At 46.4% G+C, this 20,445-nt stretch overlaps 1 protein-coding gene across 3 annotated transcripts in view; it reads left to right on the forward strand.

Moving 5' to 3' along the window:
• The first annotated feature begins 12,371 nt into the window (after positions 1-12,371).
• AP3D1 (adaptor related protein complex 3 subunit delta 1) overlaps positions 12,372-20,445 on the forward strand; it is a 35,743-nt gene continuing 27,669 nt past the window's right edge. For all 3 annotated transcript variants that reach the window (XM_033134028.1, XM_033134026.1, XM_033134027.1), the window contains exon 1: positions 12,372-12,718. In XM_033134028.1, the coding sequence (XP_032989919.1) occupies positions 12,623-12,718 (96 nt within the window). In that variant the 5' untranslated portion in view covers positions 12,372-12,622. The remainder of the gene's footprint in view (positions 12,719-20,445) is intronic.

Genomic DNA, 20,445 nt, shown 5'->3' on the forward strand with positions numbered 1-20,445 from the left:
ATGGACAGGTAGATGGCTGGCTGGCTGTCTGGATAGGTGGGTGGGTGGATGGATAGGTGGGCGGGTAAGTGGATGGATGGATGGATGGGTGGATGGGTCATCTGTGGATGACAGAAGTGATTCACGGTGGAGCTGGAACTGATCGCAGATGTCGCGGCCTCAGGCAAGTCCCCAGGCTCAGGGCTCCAGGCCGCGATGTTTGGAAGCTCTTCCCCACTCTGAGCCTGGCTAGCACCGCCCTCTGCTGGCTTTCCTGGGGGTTGTAGGCAACCTACCAGCTCCCCGTATTGTAAAAATCAGCTCTTATCAAAACCATCCTATAGTCTTCATCAGCTTAAACATTTATTAAGCATCAGCAGCAAACAAAATGACAAAGATCCCTAGATCACAGAATTTGTGTTCATGGTGGAGACGGAAAATAAACAAAGTAATAAACAAAAACAAGGTAAAAAATATGGTGCGCTAGAAGGTGATACATTCTAAGGAGAAAAATCCAACACGGAAGGGAACAGAGTACAATGGGGGCTTCAATTTATAAAGAAAAAACAGTTTTATTGAGGTATAGTTGACATACAATAAAATGCACATGTTTAACATACAATTTGATGACTTTTGACACATGTATACCCCCTCAGCATAATCAAAGTAATGAAGGTCTCCATTATCCTCAAAAGTTCCCTCATGCCCATCTGTGACCCTCCTTCCCTTTCCTCCCAGCCCCCGGTCCCCAAGTAATCACGGATCTGTTTTCTGTCACTATAGGTTAACTTGCATTTTCTAGATCAGGTCTCTTCCCCTCAGCTAGATCAGGTCTCTTCCCCTCAGCACTACTGACACTGGGGTCACTCTCTCTGGGGGGGGGCCGTCCTGGGCACTGTGGGGATTAAGCAGCATCCCTGACCCCCACCCACTCAATGCCAGGAGCACCCCAAGTCATGACAACCACAGATGTCCCCAGACGTCCCAGTGTCGCCTGGGAGCAAAATTACCCACAGTTGAGAAATCCTGGATTAATGCTAGTTCTGCCCCCTGAATTGAGGCTGTTGTTTAATTTTGATCCCAATACCGACTTCCCTGAGTCCCCGACAGATTCGGGAGCATAACAAGGGTCCTTCTGACTGCAGACCCCCTCGCTGCGTCTCACGCCTCCCCAGCTGACCATCCTCTGAGGCTGTGCTCTCCAACATGGCCCTTGGTAGCCACCACATTCAATGTTTTATTGTGGTAAAATACACATAACATTAAATTGACCATTTTCAGTGCCAGCTCAGTGGCATCAAGTCCATTCACATCGTGGTGCAGCTGTCCCCACCATCATTTTTAGAATTTTCTCATCATCCCAAACTGAAACTCAGTCCCCATTAAAAACTAATTCCCCTCTCTCTCCGCCTCTCCCAGTCACCTGGCTGTCTGGATAGGTGGGTGGGTGGATGGGTAGGTGGGCGGGTGAGTGGATGGATGCATGGGTGGAGGGGTCATCCGTGGATGGCGGAAGTGATTCACGGTGGAGCTGGAACTGACGGCAGATGTCGGGGCCCCTGCCCGTCTCTCTGTCTCTGTGGATTTGACTCCTCTGGGGACCTCCTGTGAGTGCACTCACACAGTATTTGTCCTTCTGTGACTGGGTCATTTCACTGGCCTCCAGATTCATCCGCGGACACTTGGGTTGTGTCCGCCTTTTGGCTGTTGTGAATCATGCTGCTGTGAGCACGGATGTGAAGGTATCTGTTTGAGTCCCTGATTTCCATTCTCCTGGCTGTCTACCCAGAAGTGGAATTGTTAGATCATACAGTAATTCTGTGTTTAACTCTTTCAAGAACCGCCAGACCAGTTCCCACAGTGGCTGCCCTGTTTTTCTATCCCCCGCCCCCAGGTCTGCACAAGAGTCCCCATTTCTTCATATCCTCACCTACTCTTGTTAATGTCTGGTTTCTTGATATTATATTCAATTTTAAGTAAGATTTCAAATTCAGTTTCTCAGTCCCACTGGCCACATTTCAACTCCTCAGTCGCCACACGTGGCTGGTGGCTGCCACACTGGACAGTGCCAGGTGGAGGATGTGCCATCATAGAAGGAAGTTCTATAGGTGCAATAGACTGCCGAGCTAGGAATACACGTTTCACTCACTCATGTAAGCACCCATCCAACCATCAGGAACTTTGTCGTGTGCTAATCCTGCACTGAGGGTGGGGGATGAAGGAGGAAGGAGACCGAGTGCTGCCTTGTCAGCTCTGAGGGGAGGGGACACGGAGCTCCCTCCCCAGCAGGGCATTCTTCACAGGACCCCAAGTCCCTTCCCTGCTGCCCCCCAGGCCCCACATCTTGCCTCCCTCCACACACACAGAGCGGGCCCCAATTCTGCCATGATGCTGACTACCTTCCAGCCTTTATTTTCCTTGCCCCTCTCCCCAGAACACCCCTCACCCTTGTATCACAGAAGCTGCAGTGGTTGTAAGGGGAAAATATGGAAACAACATATCTTTCCACCAAGAGAAAACAATGACAGTACAGCAATTAAAACAGAAAACAAGACAGAGCTTCATAATCTGTTGCAGAAAACTATCTGTATGAGATTCCTGCAGCTGCTGCAATGCAATGCATCACCACAAATGTACTGGTTTATAACAGCACATAACACACTCGTACCATGCTGGGGTCTGAAGTCCACACAGGTAGCTCTGGGCTAAATCCAGGTGAGGGCAGGGTTGGTCCTTCCGGAGACCCCCGGGAGAACCTTCCCGGCCTCTTCCAGCTTTCACGTCCCTGGCTCGTGGCCTCTCCTCCATCGTCACAGCCAGCAGTGCAGCGTGTTCCATCTCTGACTCTGAGCCTCCTGCCTCCCTCTTATGAGGACCCTGTGATGACACTGGGCCCCCTGGAATCCAGGGTCGTCCCCATTTCAGGGGCCTTGACTTAATTAATCCCATCTGCAAAGTCCCTCTGCCACATGAGGTGACACATTCACAGGTTTCAGAACTAGGACAAGGACATCTTTGGGGGGCATTATTCTGCCCACCACAGCATCCAAGACATTAAATGAAGAGAAGGACCTGACAGTGTGACCTCATTTACATGAAAATGCATTCGCCCATCGAGATGAACCAGGTAGAGGCTGAAGTGTATAAATGCAGAGGGAAGGGTCTGGAAGGAAACCTCCCAAACTGCTAATGGGTGGTTTTCTCTGGGGAGAGGAGCTTGGGGCACTGGTTGGATAGGTTTTGGAGAAGGCCCTGAGACAGAAAAATCAGAAGCTGTGCAGTGTCTCAGCAAGTCTGAAATCAATAAATGCATCAAACACTAAAGTCTCATGGGAAAATATGATAAGAAGCAAGATAAATATATAGTCTCGAAGTATCTCCCCTGAAATATTTATTAATTGCAAAGGAATATGTTGGGTTTTTCCAATTGTATTTGTTATTGATTTCTAGTTTAATTCCATTGTGGTCAGGAAACATATTCTGTATGATTTTAATCCTTTTACATGTATTGAGACTTATTTTACAACCCAGCACATTATCCATCCATCTTAATGAATATTATTCGTGTGCATTTGGACTAGACATACTGCTGGTTTTTGCTGGAGTGTCCTGTAAATATCAAGTTGGTTGAAAGTATTGTTCAAAGCTTCTATAGCCTTACTGATTCTCTTGTTCTACTAATTACGGAGAGAGGGGTGTTGAAGTCTCTAGCCATAATTAAGGATTTGACTATTTTTTTTCATTTCAGTTCTGTCAATTTTTGCTTTGTGTGTTTTGAACTTAGTTTAGGGTCATACGTATTCAGAATTGTTATATCCTCCTGATGAATTGACCCCTCTGATGTTAGGTCAATTTTTTGCCCTTCTAATTTTAATGTCCTTCTTTATTCCTTAATATTCCTTGCTTCGGCTTCCCCCCCCCCCCCCCCCCGATAGAAACAGAGCTACTCCAGCTTTCTTACAATTAGTGTTTGGGAGGCATAGCTTTTTTCATCTTTTAGTTGTTTTTTGTCTATATAAAGTTTTTTTTTTACCACCTATAGCCTTTCCCTCTCAACTTTATAGAGGCATTCTTCACATACAATTAAATTCACTTATCGTAAGATGACAGTACAGTAAGTTTTGGAAATTGTTTATGGTTGTGTAAATATATCACAATACAGAGCACTTCTGTCATCCCAAAGTTCTTTCTCCCTTTCCAGTCAACCTGAACCCTGACTCCAGGCCACCACTGATAGGTTTTCTATCAATATTGTTTTCCTTTTCCTAGAATTCCAAAGATTGGAATCATACAGTAGGTCGTGTTTTCAGTCTGACTTATTGTACTTAGTGTGATCATGCTTTGAAGAGTCATCCAGGATGCGGTGTGTATCAGTGATTCATTGCTTTCTGTTGCTGAGGATTATTCCATTGGATGGATATACCACTCACCTGTTGATGGATACGTGAATTATTTCCACTTTGCGGCTACTATCAATAAAGATGCTATGATTGTGTGCATACAAGTTTGCGTGTGGAAATAGGTTTGTATTTCTCAGGTAAATTCCCAAGAGTGGAATTGCTGGGTCATACGGTAAATGTATCTTTAACTTTGTAACAAACTGCCAAACCATTTTTCAAAGTGGTTGTGCCATTTTGCATTTCCTCCAGCGGTGAATGAAAGTTCCAATTGTGCTGCAACTTCGCCAATAGTTGGTGTTAATAGACTTTTTAGTTTAATCTTTCTAATAGATATACTGTGGTATCCCCTTGGGGAGCATTTCCTTAATGACTAAGTATGCTGAGTATCTTTTCATGTTTTCATGTCCTTATTGTTCACTCATAATCTTCTTTGGTGAAGGATCTGCTGTTCAAATATATTATCTGCTTTAAAAATTGGTGTGCCTATTTTTAAATTATTTCTTATTATTTGTCAGATATATGTATTGTGAATATTTTTTCCTAGTTGGTGCCTACCTTATCATTTTCTTAACATTTTTTGAAGAGAAAATTCTTTTTTATTTTGATAATTTATCTTATTCCTTTCAAAAAATGGTTTGTGCTTTTTGTGTCTTATCAAAAAAATCGAAGCAAACTCACAAGATTTTCTACGATGTTTTCTTCCATAAGTTTTATACTTTTAGCTTTTACATTTAGGTCTATGATCCATTCTGAGTTAAATTTGTATATGGTACATTAAGAGTCAAGGACAACTTTTTCTTTCCATTTTAATGTTCAGTTGTTAAGCACCATTTGTTGAAAAAATGATTTCTGTCCCTTGTTGAGTTATTTGGCACTTCTGTGGTACATCAATTGACCATATAAGTGCGGGTCCACTTTTTTGACTCTCTTTTGTCTTTGCACTGTTTTGATTACCAAAGGTTCATCATAAGTCTTAGAAACAAGTTAGCCCTTCAATCTTGTTCATTTTTAAATGGTTTAATTACATTTTCTGCTTTTACACTATCCATGCCTTTATACTTAAAGTGGATAACAGGGTTCCAGTCAAGATGGTGCAGTAGGTAAATGTCGTGCTTACTTTCTCTCATGACCACATCAAAATTACAACCAAACTACAAAACAACCAACATGGATAATCACCTTAAATCTTGCTGAACTGAAGCCCTACCACTACAGACATACAGAAGAAGCCACCTCGAGATTGGTAGGAGGGGCAGAGACGCGGAACAGGCTGGTCCCACACCTGTGTGTGACCATTAAGAATTGGGAAGCATATCTTGGCTGCAGAGGTGTCCCCCTAAGGAACAAGGGGTCCCAGCACCACACCAAGCTCCCCAGCTGATGGTTCTAGTACCAGGGAGAGAAGTCCCGATAATTTCTGGTTGTGAAAACCAGTAGAGGTTGTGGCTGAATGAGATGGAAGGCAGCTGGAGTCCCAGACATTCCTCTTAAAGGGACTGTGCATGGACTTACTTACCAACAGATTCACCGACTCTGAGTTCCAATGCTGGAGCAGCAGCTGGAGAGGTGACAATGACATATGGGGAGGGGGGTTTAACTGAGTTGTCTGACTTCAGGATGAGGGCTGGAGGGGCAGCTTTCTCCCCTATGGAGGAACTTGCAGAAGCCGTTGTTTCTTTGTTTAGTCCTCCTCATTCCTGGTGTGCTGACATAAGCAGTCACCACATTTGAGTCTCCATCAACCTGACCCTGCCCTGAAGATTCTGAGACCCTGCCCCACCCAACATTCAGGCACACCCAAGCCACTTCCAGTGGCTCTTTTGTTCAAACTGCCCACCTTGGTTCAAGCTGCAGGCTTTCTTAAGGTCTCTCAAAGGTTCGCAGAATCCAGACAAGCAACATCTGGCTTGAGTGTGTCCCGTACCCCTGGCTGAGCAGCCCTAAACCCAACACTAGCTGCAGCTCGCCTTGTTTCATGGCTTGGCCTCTTGAGGCACTTACTTCCAAGCACAGCACAGGCAGTGGCTGTGATTGCCTCTGCATATTGCTTTGTGTCTCCTGCTGGGTAGCCCCAGGTGGAACATGGGCTGTGGCTGAACTTGACTTACAGTGGGTCCCCTCCCAGGTGGCCCACCCATTGACCAGCGTTGAAAGGATGACACACCTGAGGGGATGGATTTGGCAGGCACCCTGGCGAGGCAGATCCTGCTCTGTAGGATCAGCCTCTGCACCACAACTCCTCCACTGTAGTCAAGGCCAGTCCTCACAACCAACGAGTCCTAGGGTCAATCCCTCCCACTGATGTGCAAATAGCAACCAAGAACTCAACTACAAGAGGAGGGCACACACGACCCACACAAAGGAAGCACCACGTGAGCATGGTTCAGGTGACCAAGAAGACTGCCACTGAGCCCCACAGGACACCTAATACATAAGGCCACTCTACTAAAATTGGGAGACAAAGGAGCCCTACCTGATACATAGAAACAAACACAGGGAGGCAGCCAAAATGAGGAGACAAAGAAACATGTCCCAAATAAGAGAACAGAAGAAAACTCCTAAGAAAGAGAACTAAACAAAATGGAGATAAGCAATGTACCAGACTCAGCGTTCCAAACACTGGTTATAAGGATGCTAAAGGATCTCAAGGAGAACTTCAGCAAAAAGATAGTAAATATAAAAATGGAGATAGAAAACATAAAAATGAACCAGTCAGAAATAAAGAATATAATAATGGTAATGAAAAATATGTTACAGAGACTCAACAGTAGATTAAATGAAGCAGAGGATCGAATCAGCGATTTAGAAGATAAGGTAGCAGAAAACACCCAATCAGAAAAGCAAAAGAAAAAAAAATCCAAAAAAATGAGGAAAGTTTAACAGGCCTCTTGGGCAACATCAAACATACCAATATATATTTTATAGGGGTACCAGAAGGAGAAGAGAAAGAGTAAGGAATTGAAAACCTATTTGAAGAAATAATGATGGAAAACTTTTCTAACCTGGTGAAGGAAATAGATATACAAGCCCAGGAAGCACAGAGAGAGAATACCAAACAAGATAAATCCAAAGAGGCCCACACCAAGACACATCATAATTAAAATGCCAAAGGTTAAAGACAGAGAATCTTATAAGCAGCAAGAGAAAAGCAGTTAGTTACCTACAAGGGAGCTCCCATAAGATGATCAGCTGATTTCTGAACAGAAACTTTGTAGATCAGAAGGGACTGGCAGAAAATATTCAAAGTGATGAAAAGCAAGGACCTACAGCCAGTATTACTCTACCCAGCAAAGCTATCATTTAGAATCGAAGGACAGATGAAGAGCTCCCCAGACAAGAAAAAGCTAAGAGTTCATCACCACCAAATCAATATTTTAAGGACTCTTAGAGGGACTTCTTTAAGACGAAAAAAATAAAAAATAAAAAATAAGAATAATAAAATGGCAATAACTACATACCTATGAACAATTACTTTCAATGTAAATGAATTAAATGCTTCAATCAAAAGATGGGGAGCTGAAAGGATAACAAATCAAGACCCTCACATATGCTGCCTACAAGAGACTCACTTCAGATCAAAAGACACATGCAGACTGAAAGTAAAGGGATGGAAAAAGATATTTCATGAAAATGGAAACAAACAAACCAAAAAAAGTTCTTAAAGTGAACTGGCACTTTAAGGAAACTGAGGTATCAATACTTATACCAGACAAAATAGACTTTAAAACAAAGACTATAACAAGACACAAAGAAGAACCTAGTAATCCCACTCCTGGATATTTATCTGAACAAACCCGAAATACTGCTTCAAGGGAACACGCTCATCCACATGTTCATTGCAACAATGTTCACATCAGCCAAGATATGAATGCAACCTGGATGTCCCTGAATGGATGAATGGATAAAGAAGAGGTGGTACATACAGAAGGTGCCAAAAAATATACACACATTTTAAGAAAGGAAAAAACTGTTGAAATTGTAGTGTTCGATATATACTTGGTAACAAGAGATGAATACAAGTTGTGTTTGACTTCTGCAATTACAAAAGGTGCTCAAAGTTGTTACCATCAGCGTCCAGACACTTCTGATTATGGTGAACTACTGCTTGAGCAACGTTGACCAAAGTGTCCACTTGTATACATTTTTTTGGTACCCCTGGTATATACAATGGACTATTACTCAGCCACAAAAAAGAATGAAGTCTCGCCATCTGTGACAACATGGATGGACCTAAAGGGTATTGTGCTGAGTATGGTAAGTCAGACAGCGAAAGACAAATAAATGTCATATGATTATACTTATAAGTGGATTCTAAAGAACAAGACAAGCAAACAAACAAAACAGAAACAAACTCATAGATACAGAGAACATTTTGATGGTTGCCAGATGGGAGGGGGTTTGGGGGTGGGTGAAAAAGGGGAAGGGATTAAGAAGTACAAATGGGTAGTTACAAAGCAGTCACGGGGATTTAAAGTATAGCGTTAGGAATATAGTTAATAATATTGTAAGAACTGTATGGTGTCAGATGGGTGCTAGATTTGTTGGGGTGATAGATGGGAGGGTGTTTCGGGCAGGATGATAAAGGTGAAGGGGTTAAGAAATACAAATGGGTGGTTATAAAGCTGTAGTGGGCATGTAAAGCATAGGGAAGATAATCAATAATATGGTAATAATTAGGTATAGTTCCAGGTAGGTACTAGGCAGGGGGATCATTTCGTAAATTATATAAATGTCTAACCCCTATGCTGTATCCTTGAAATTAATATGAAATAATTTTGAATGTCAAGTGTAATTGAAAATTTTTAAAAAGGGGGAAAAGATAAAGGGAAATAAGAGGTTCAAAGTTCCAGGTATAAAAAAGTCTTGGGGATGTAATATACAGCATAGGAAATATAGTCAGTAATATTGTGATAGCGTGATTATGGTGTCAGATGGTTGCTGGACTTATCATGGAGATAAAAGTGAACTGGCACTTTAAGGAAACTGACCAGGAAGTCGGGACTAGAGAGTAACAGGAAGCCCCGCTCCATCCATGACCTCCCAACTCCCTGGTCGGTTTCCTTAAAATGCCAGTTCGCTTTTATCAATGGTTATCACTTCTTTAGCATAGAGAACATAATCAATTATAGGGTAATAACTATGTATAGTACCAGGTGGGTACTGTTGAATAACTATGATGTAATACCTGAAACTAATATATGTTAGCTATATCTTAATAAAAATATTTTTAAAAATAAAGTGGACAACATATATACGGAGGGTGCCAAAAATACTTATAGACATTTTAAGAAAGGAAAACTATTAACATTGTAACACTCAACATATATATAGATAACAAAAAATGAATGCAAGTCACGTTTTTGTGTGTTTTATTTTTTTTAAAGATTTTACTGGGGAAGGTGAACAGGACTTTATTGAGGAACAGTGTGTACTTCCAGGACTTTTTTTCCAGGTCAAGTTGTTGTCCTTTCAGGCTTAGTTGTGGAGGGTGCATGCAGCTCAGCTCCAGGTCCAGTTGCCGTTACTAGTTGCAGGGTGCGCAGCCCACCATCTCTTGCACCGGCAACCTTGTGGTTGAGAGCCCACTGGCCCATGCGGGAATCGAACTGGCAACCTTCAGAGTTAGGAGCACGGAGCTCCAACCGCCTGAGCCACAGGCCGGCCCTATAAGTAATGTTTGACTTCTGCAATTATAAGAGGTGCTCAAAGTGGTTACCATCAGAGTCCAGACACTTCTGATTATGGCGAACTACTGCTTGAGCAATGTTGATCAAAGTGTTAACATTTCTTAAAATGTGTATGCATGTTTTTGGCACCGTGTGTGTGTGTGTGTGTGTGTGTGTGTGTGTGTGTGTGTGTGTGTTATCAGTGCTGTCAGTTTCCACCATTGAATTAGTGATTAGTGTTTAGACCACTTACTACATTTAATGGAAGTATCAATATGGTCGGGTTTAAATCTACCGTCTTGCTATTTTTCCCTCCTGTTCTTTGTAATCTTTTTCCTCGTTGCTTTATTTTGGATTGACCATTTTTTTATTATTCCATTTATACCTATAATTGTCTTATTAATGATTCCTCTTTATTTTTAGTGATTTTCCTAGGGTTATACCACACTACTTCTTCACACATAATGTAAGACCCTTACAACAGTACATTTCCATTTCCACCTTCTATTCTTATATATACTACTGTGTTACTTTAAATATGTTACAAGTAAACTCACCATACATTATTGTTATTTTTGCTTTAAAGAGTCAATTACCATTTTTGTAAATCGAGAAATAATTATATTTTCCACATTTTAAACATTTCTTGTGTTCTTTCTTTTGCATAGATCCAAATCTCTGTTTGGCATCATTTTCCTTCTGTCCCAAAGAATATTCTTTAACATTTTTCTTAATGTAGGTCTACTGCTCATAAATTCTCTCAGCTTTTATTTGTCTGAAAATATGTATTTTGCCTTCATTTTTTAAAATACATTGTTACTGGATATAGAATTATAGGGGTTTATTTTGTTTTGGTACTTTAAAAATATTATTCCATTGTCTTCTGGTATGAATTATTTATGCTAAAAATCTTAGTCATTCTTAATACTTAACTATCATTTTAGATTAGTTTCACCTGTAATTGAACTTCACATCAATAGAATCATACTTTGTACAATCTTTTGTATTTGTCTTATTGTGTTCAACATAATAATGTGTCTGTGTAATTCATCCATTTTGTTCGGTGTATTAATAATTTGTTATTTTTCATTGCTGCATAGTATTGTGTGAATATGTCACAAGTTACTTATCAATTTCTGTTGATGGACATTTGGGTTATTTTGGATTTTTGGCTAATATAAATACAACTACTTTGAATATTCTTGTCCGAATGTTTGATGGATATATTAATGCATTCTTGTTAGGAACAGTACTGGAATTGCTGGGTCATAGGATATGCATATGTTAGTTTTAAGAAACAGCCAGGTGGGTTTCTAATTTAGCTGTGTAGTTTTACTGTTCTACTTTAAGTATAAAAGAGGAGAGTTCAGCATTTGATGTCATCAATCTTTCTAATTTTATCCATTCTCATAGGGGTACAGAGACATATCACATTGTGGTTTAAATTTATATTTTCCTGATGACTGAGATGGAGCATATAACCATTGTACATATCCACTGACCATTTGGATGTCTTCTTTTCTGAAACGCACGTTTGTTTTTTGCCATGTTTTAAGTAGGTTTTTTTTCTTCATGATTTGTAGGCATTTTTGTCTTGTTCTGCTTTGTTTTCTGCTTGTTGAACCATATTATGGCAATAAGTCCTTTGTCAAATATATGTATTGCAAATGGCTTATCCCAGTTTGTGGCTTGCTTTTTTATTCTCTTAGTGGTGTATCCGGAGGGCAAGCACCGCAGGTATCTCATTCACTGCTGGGTGTCCAGGGATCGCTACCATGCTTGGCACACACAGCAGGTCCTCCAATAAATGTTGAATGAATGACTGCTTGGGAGTCCTAGCTCTGGGCCATGGTTTCCTTTTCCTGCTCATATCACACGATTTTGTGAGACTTGCAAGAGACGCAGAAGCGGATCTCTGCAGCGTAGGTTTTAAGGTTCTCAAGCAGCGTCAGCTTTTAGAATCAGAAAGGCGGAGCAGGATTCTTCTCCAGGAACTTGCCTAAGAAGCTCCACGTGAGCACCCCGCCCACAGCAGGCCCCGCCCACTTCTGTCACTTAACTGAGGGGCGGACTGGGAGGTTTCTCCTAGGGGGGCATGGTTGGAACCGAAACGAGGAAGTGGGTGGAGCTCCTGAGGACACTGACCAATGAGAGGGAAGAGACCTGAGAGGGAGTGGGCGGGGCCATGTGGGCGCAGACAGGGTTGTCTGCGTTTCCATTGGGCGGCCTGGCGTCGTCAGGGAAATGTGATATCCGGAGTTAGGGGGCGGGTCTTAGTGGGAGGCGGGGCTTCCGGGAGGGCCGGCCGCCGCGGCACCCGCGGTCAGCTGACCGGCCGCCATCTTGTCCGCCATTTGCAAGCGCGGCGAAGCGTGAGGGGAGGGCAGTGCGGCCTGCCCAGCGGGTTCCGCCCGCCGCCGCCTCTTCCTCCTCCTCGCAGACCGCCGCGGGCCTGGCCTGGGATCCCGTCCCGCCGCGGCGGCAAGCACTCCGCGGGCGGCAGGCGCAGCCCCCAGACCCCCGCACGGCACTCACCCGCGAGCCTCCCGGGGCTCGAGCCTGCCGGTGGCCGCCGCGATGGCCCTCAAGATGGTCAAGGGCAGCATCGACCGCATGTTCGATAAGAACCTGCAGGACCTGGTGCGCGGCATCCGCAACCACAAGGAGGACGAGGTGAGACCGGAGCGCCGCGCGGGGCCGGCCTGGCTCTGCTCGCGACCCCGACCCTCCATCCTGGCCTGCAGCCCGCCCTAGAGGTCCCGCTCCCGGCTCGAGTCCCACCTGCCCGCGGTCTGGGCGCCGCACACCCTCTGTCCGAACCTCAGTGTACCCCTGAGGGCCCAAGGCGGCCCCAGAAGAGACCCCGGAGGCCCTCAAAGCTGCGGTTCTCAGACTCCCCCCACCCCCCATGTATCTGCTCGCCTGCGGGACCCTGCCGCTGGGTGGCCTCCCTCCTGGAGTCTCAGTTTATACGCTCGGCAATGGGGGCTGCTTCCCCCTCCCCGCCGGTGACTCCGGAAGAGACTTCGCAGGTCCCCTCGAGCGGCGGCCTTCCAACCTTGTGTTTTGGGATCACCTGTTCAAAACATAGGGTCCCCGGCCTCGCCCTAAGCCTCTGGACTCCTGGTTGCGGAACCTTCCTGTCCGCAGGCCGCCCCCAGAGGAACCCCCTATGGGATTAGTGCGTGGCCAGGTCGCTGCCTGCGGCCTGGCCCGGAACTGGTCCTTGCCTCGTGGGCACGTGTCCTGGGGAAGGTGGGGCCCGCCCCTCTTAGAGAGGGAGGGGAGGCTAGGAGTGTCCCTGCCCAAAATAAGGAAGCTGCTAAGGGCTCCTGGAATGGGGAAGCCGACTTTAACTAGAAACCCAAAAGCCAGGGTGAGGGAAAGGTTTCCAGAAGTAAAATTGTAACAGTGGGCACCATTTCCTTCCTTTTTCTCCTCTCCCCAACCTGTGACCTAGATTTAGGAGGAATGGGGACAGTTAGTAGCCACCAGACCTTTGGCCTCATGGATGAGGCCCAAGCCCTCCCTTATACAGTGGGACATTAAAGAAAGTCTCCGCTTTACAGGCTGCATGGAGAGAGGCTACCCTGAGGAGAGCAGCTGTTTGGTGCTGTGCAGGTCCCACTGCCTGAGGCTAATGCCCTCCTCACAATGGCACCCAGGCAAGTGTACTTGACAGACTGGAAGGTGCGGAGGAAGTTGAATTTGCTGGGAGGCATAGGCACCCGCAGCCCAGGTCCCTGTGCTGGGAGCCTGAGTTCCTGCCTGTGTAGCACTTTTTCAGAATAGGTGTGACTTCACTGAAATGTAATTAGGTTATTTTCTCTCATTTCCATCACCTTTCCCTTCCCTGGGTTTTGCTTTATGTTGAAGCTCTGCCTAATGGCAAGTGTTACAATGTGCAGCTAACTCTAGTCCTGATCTTCAGTTTCTTTCTGAGTTAAAAGAGTAGCTGGTTGGCCCCTGTTACCGAGCAGTGGCTAAGCAAATTTGGTTTGCACCCATAGATTTCTTTTTTTGCACTGGTTATCCTCCCTGGTTTCCCTCACTGAGCAGCCTGTTCCAGATGCTGAGGACAGGCCACTGGGCCTTTCCTGCAGAGAAACACACTCCAGTTAGGGCACCTGGGTTTTTAGGAGGGTGTGTCCATCATCACTGGGCAGTACCCCGACCCTTGGTTTCTTCATTTGGAATTGGTGGAAATTGATAACGTCTTTCCCACAGGCTTGGGGCCCATTCAACGGGTGCATTGATGATGGAAGCATTTTTTAAATAGCACAGTGCCAGGCTGGTGCTGGAAGTCCTCAAAAGTCAGGTTTCTGCATGGACCTTGCCCTTAGCCTATTGGCGATTCCCAGCAGAATGTGGCACAGACACCTGTGATCTTTTGTATTCAGGTTGTCATGGTCTCGAGGGTCATTACTGAGACGTCACTTCTGACTTGACTTTCATCTCTGTCCCTGTGGCACTGCAGGCAAGGATTGCTGAATTACTCTGCTAGTTCCCCCACTCTCTAAAATAGGCTCTCCCCTCCCACCCCACCACACCCCTTCAAGAGACTTCTGACAATATCGTTTTTTCTGTACCAGTACAATTCCCTCCCCCCTGCAAAGTTTACTTTTTATGATAGATTTTAGCTTAAAACATCCATATGGTATAGAAATGAGGCTTAGCAGTAACTTTAAAAACCATGTGGAAAGGCAGGGTGATTTAGTGGAAGTTATATTGTATGAAGTTTAGGAGACCTGAGTCCAAGTTCTTGGACCTGTTTAACTGTGTGACCTTGGGAAAGCCCCTGACTGGTTTCCTCACCTGTAAAGTGGGGGCGACAGCTGCCTCCCCTCCTCACAGAGTGCTTATGAGGGTGCAGTAAGTGACGTAATGCAGGCTTCTGTGAGTGCCAGAGCATCCCAGGAAGTTGTCTGCCTTGCTATTTCCAAATCTCATTCTCTGACCCCATAGTGGGTTATGAATTCAATTTAATGGGTTATGTAAAAAAGAAAAACGAAAATCCCAGACCGCAAGCAGCACGTAGGGTAACTCTTGTTTCTTGATAAACTTTTAGTTCGGCTTAGGATACTAAGTGTACCTGTATGTGTGTATTGGGTTAGCATGGAAAGCATATTTCTTGAAATGAGTCCTCAAAGTTTGAAAAATAGTGGCCTAATTCACACATTTATGGGTGCTTGAATTTATTGTCCTTAAGATACAGCAAGGATGATGTTGGCAAGTAGGGGGGAATCCACTGGGGAATGCTGTTGCTTCTAAAAGTTGGATACGACTAGGAGAAATCCCTGTCGCGTCCTGCACGACGAGGGTTGTGGGGAGTGAGGAGGGCAGCGCAGGGTTAAGAAAGACAGTAGCCCTGAATAGAGTTTAAGCGGGGGCCAAGGGACCGGCAGCCTCAAGGACTGGACGCCCTGAATTGGGCCTACGCTTAGCTTTTATTAGTTAGGTGGGTAAGTAAAGGAGATAAAGCTTGTCAATCTCAAGATCTGTGAATCCCACACATCATAATAGGAAACTGATACAAGCCAGTCACCCTTGCCTGCAGGCAGCAGAACCGTGAGTCTCAGGATGTGTGTACTTCCCTGAGGGACAAAACCTGTATGCATATGAATAGATGGAGAGCACACCATTGAGTCTCTTCCCCTGCAGGTTGTGGGAAGGAATGCAGCCACTGAGGCAGAGGCTCTCCTTGGGGCGGGGGGGAGGGGCTGTGCCCACCTCTATGAACCCCGTGGATTCTCCTGTTGGTCCCCACTCCACTGCGCCTGGCTTGAGTTGTCCGCCCCCTGCCCCCTATGGGGAATCTTACCCGTCATTGGCTGACCAGCCATCCTCCGGGGCCAAACAGGGAGACATAAGGTGCAAGCTCAAAGGTGAAGCACAGTCCCTGAAAGGATTAGTCTCACAGACTCTCCTTCCTTTAGGGGCAGGTACGAGGGGACAGACGGGTAGGCTGCTGCGTGACAACAACCCCAAGTGACTTAATATTTCATTCTCATGGGTACTTTTTATATTTCAGGGGAAACTTTTTCTTTTAATCTAACTATACCCATAACTTTTTGTAATAAGCTTAGTGTTCATTAAGTTAAAAAGGACAATACCTCTCCCTGCGAATCAGTTTGGTGTCTGTACTTCTAGACTGTTGTCTGTTAGTAGAAATCACTGATGACTCTGTAGGTTTAGACTGTTGGGATTTGCCATGAGTGTAGTCTCACTGCCAGCTTTCCCTGTGAGCGTAGCCAGTCCCCCTCGGGTGGGCATTAAGTGCTTCCAGTTTGCTTTCTGGGGCCACAGTTCCCTCCACTGGGCACAAACTCTGCACACACCTGTTGGTATTTAGGTTCTGGGAAGCCTTGTACGTGTGGGCGTCTGCTGCCCCTGCCTGGTGCTCAGTACCCAGTGACTGCACGCCCTCCCTTGCCTTTGCTTTGATACTCGGTTTAGACCCCGCTCCTGGAAGCTCCCTGCACTTCCCAAGGCTGTGGAGGCCTCCCTCTGTGCCTCTAGGTGAGCCCCCAAGCTGGCGTCTCTGGGGGCCCACCCACAGGGCTCTGTGGTCTATCACCTTGTGCTCCAAAGGCCACGCTGCCGCTGCCCACTCCCAGCTGGTGACAGTGCACAGAGCCACCTAGGCAGGTGACTGGCCTTGCTAAACTTTCCTTAGCCACTTCCACCCAGCGTTTCTTCCCTGGCCCTTCACTCAGGGCCAGACCCGCATGGCTGTCTCCCAGCTCCCTCCCGTTTCCTCTTGTAGGAGTTGTCCCTGACAATATCCAGGTACATTTAACCCCATCCTGGGGTCAGCTACTACTGGGAGGCCCTGGATTGAGTTGTTAACCTCACTCCCTGTCACCAGTCTCCAAAGCCCATGCTGACACTGCAGCCTCCCCTTTTGTCCCCTGGGGCTGATGTTGCCTGTTGTCCAGGGCCCCGGGGTTGGGACTGCCACTTTGGACCCACCTGGTCCTCTAGATGGGCTGCCTGTGCCCTTGAGGACAAGGGTGGGGCTGGCCTCTCTGCTGTGGTCATGGGGTCTGTGGCTTCCTCCCTCCTGGTCTTGGTCTCCCCCCGGGCCCTGGGTGATCTGACTGGTCAGCTAAATAATGGCACCCAGGGATGTCCCCATCGTAGTCCCCGTGACCATTGAATGTGTCACCTCACATGGGCAGAGGGACTTTGCAGATGGGATTAAGTCAAGGTCCCCGAGATGGGGACAACCCTGGATTCCAGGAGGCCCAGTGTCATCCCCGGGTCCTCATAAGAGGGAGGCAGGAGGCTCAGAGTCAGAGACATGGAAGAGGCTGCACTGCTGGCTGTGACGATGGAGGAGGGGCCACGAGCCAGGGACGCGGTGCCCCTAGAAGCTGGAAAAGGCCGGACACTATTCTCCAGGGGCCTCCAGAAGGACCAGCCCTGCCCGCACCTGGGTTTAGCCCCGAGAGGCACGTGTGGGACTCCTGACCGCAGGACTGTCAGAGAATCAATGTGTGTGGTTTTAATCTATGAAATGTGTGGTGACTTGTTACGGCAGCTGCAGGAGACTCACACTGACCAGCCTGCTGGCCTTTGGGTCTCACCTCCTTTCCCGACAGCTCCCACAGCCCCTGCTTCCCGCCCTAAGCCCCTCAGGTCACACAGTGCAACCACACTCCTTCGGCCCTCATCATCCTGGCCCAGCTGCCTTCCTACCACCCTCTCGCTTGCCATCTACCTTGCACACATGACACCAGCCCTGGGTTGGCCCACCATGCGCCCTGTCCCCACTTATGCTGGAAAAGTCCTCAAACTACCCACCGCCTCTCACAGATGTGCTTTCCCGGTTTCCCAAGAGCATAGAAGCCACTCCGGGCCCTTCTCATTGCTGCTGTTGCCACCAAACCTGTCCTTCCACTGCGTGTTCTGGTTCTCCGGCAGTGGCTCTCCCTGGGCACTTCTGCCCCTGAGGACACTGGGCGATGTCAGGGACGTGGTCTTGGAATCAACTGCAGGACTTTGTGAAAACAGACTCAGGGCCTCACCCCTCGAGATCCTGCTCCACTCCAGGAAGTCTGCTAGGTGGCCAGGGTTGACACGGCTGTTTTATTACAGCCTGCGGGGCACAGCTGTGAAGGGTGTTTGTAGCCTCTTCCAGACAGAATTCTGTGGCAATGAACATGATGGTGATACGGGCGCCTGACGGCTTTGCCCTGCGGCGAAGTGTGGATGGGCCTGGGACCTTGGTCACGCTGCACCGCTAGCTTCTCCTAAAATGTGCCAGTGACACGCAGCCATTCATACTTTGTACCTTAAAATATTTCTAATTTATGTTCGTAATATAATTTTCTCAATCTAGATCATGTCTGCATACCCTAACCATTTTTTTTCCTTCTTGTAAAAGGGGGAATAAATAATCTACTTTCCGTTCGCAGTGTTATATGGAAATAAAAGATTAATATCCTCCTTTCCACATTCCTCACTTTAACTTCATATAACTATGTTTTAGATCACTGTTTAGCACTCCCAAGATTCTTTTCCATATTTTATAACCCTTTCCTCCCTTTTCCAGTGTGGAGAAACCGTGAGCTTGTGCAGCTATTTTATACCTAAAACTAAGGTTCAAGTAGGGTCTTTTTGAAGGTCAGCCACTCTCTGTGGGTCTCGTTTGTCCTCCCCTGAGAGCTGTGACGGGCAGGGATGGATGTCAGCGGGCTCTGGTTCTGCCGTCGCTCCTCAGGGATGTGTTCTTGGCTGGACAGGTCTGGGCCGGTGGTGTTGTCCAGTGTCTTGTCCCGCCAGTGTTTCTGACAACACACACTGGCAGCTTTTCTGTATGCGACATGTCTTTTTCCTCTGGCTGCTTTGAAGATTTTCTCTTTATTTTCAGTTTTCAGCGATTTGGCCATGATCTGTCCAGGTGTGGTTTTCTGTTTCCTATTGGGGATGCGGAGCTTCTGGAACCTGTACATTTAGGTCTTTCTCCCAATATGGGAAAGTTTCAGCCATTATTTTTCAAATATTTTCTCTGTCCCATCCTTTCCTTCCCTGGGCCCCCAGTTAAATGTATGTTACACCTTTTGTCATTGTTGCACAGTCCGTGAGGCTCTCTGGTCATCTTCAAACTTCTCTCCTTCAGATGGGATGATTTCAGTGGTTCTGCCTTTAAATTTTCCCACTCTCTGTTTTCACCTCCAATTTGCTGTCTAGTCTGTTAGATGAATGTTTTGTTTCAGAAATTATCTTTCAATTCTAGAGTTCCCATTTGGTTGTTTTCTGTCACTTTCTCTGCTGAGGTTTCCTCTCTGTTCATTATGAGCATGTTTTCTTTCTGTTCCATGAGAACATGGTTATAGTTGCTAAATTGATATCTTTGTATGTTAATTCCGACATCTGGGTTCTCTCAGGGCTAGTCCTCGTTGGCTGTCCTTTTCTTGTGGAGGGTAGGTTATGTTTTCCTGTTTCTCACTTTGAGTATTTTTGGATTATGTCCTAGACACTGTGGATGGGATGTTTTTGGAGACTGGATTGTGTTGTGTTCTCTGGCAGGGTGTTGATTCTGTGGGAGGGGACTTGGTGGACTGTTAGCTCATCCGGGCCAAGACTCCAGCTCTGCCCCTCTTGCAGGGGCACGAGGCCTGGGAGACGGGTTTATTTGTCTACGTGTAACTTCTCTGTGTGGAGTGTGCCTGTTCCTGCACACCCTGTGTCCCCGAAAAGAAGCCCGAGCCGGACCATCAGCTCCAACGCGTCTTTTGGAGCAAAATTAATGTAAGACCGGTGTTATATTACATTATGTTATATTATATAAGGCCGGGTCTTATATTAACTTTTGCTCCAAAAGATGCATTAGAGCTGATGGTCCGGCTAGGTCTTATTTTCGGGGAAACACGGTCGTCCTCGGTCGGCCGGAGATTTGGGCTGAGTTTGTACGCAGCGTGTCACAGCACCCACCCCATCTGTCTCGTCTCTGGGATTTCCCTCTTCACTTTCCAGCGGCTGTGTTCACGGCAAGCTCTGCTCTGGTTCTCGAAGCCAGTTGGACACGAGTCTCCTCTCAGTCTCAGCTGCTCTGCACAGCACACAAGATAAAAGCCACGATAAACAGGACACTCCACCGTGCTTTTGCTTGTCTCCAGTGGCTCCGGAGAGTTGTTAAAACAGTACTTGTGGGGGGCTTGGTCTGATGGGAGCTGCTCAGACATTCCTGAAACTGGACCCTGTCCTGCCATCCTGGAAGCTGACACAGGGAGGTGGACCACATTGTGTTTGTCCATCATCAGCCAGGGACCATTTGGGTGGTTTCTGCTCTGGGGTTGTCACTGATTGTACATTCAGGTGCCAGTGTGTGTTTGGGCGCCTGTTACCTGTTGTCAGCGATCTCGGGGGGCCACCTGGCAGTGGGAGCTGTGTTA

This window comes from Rhinolophus ferrumequinum, chromosome 18 (genome assembly GCF_004115265.2).
Source record: "Rhinolophus ferrumequinum isolate MPI-CBG mRhiFer1 chromosome 18, mRhiFer1_v1.p, whole genome shotgun sequence".
Classification (NCBI taxonomy): domain Eukaryota; kingdom Metazoa; phylum Chordata; class Mammalia; order Chiroptera; family Rhinolophidae; genus Rhinolophus; species Rhinolophus ferrumequinum.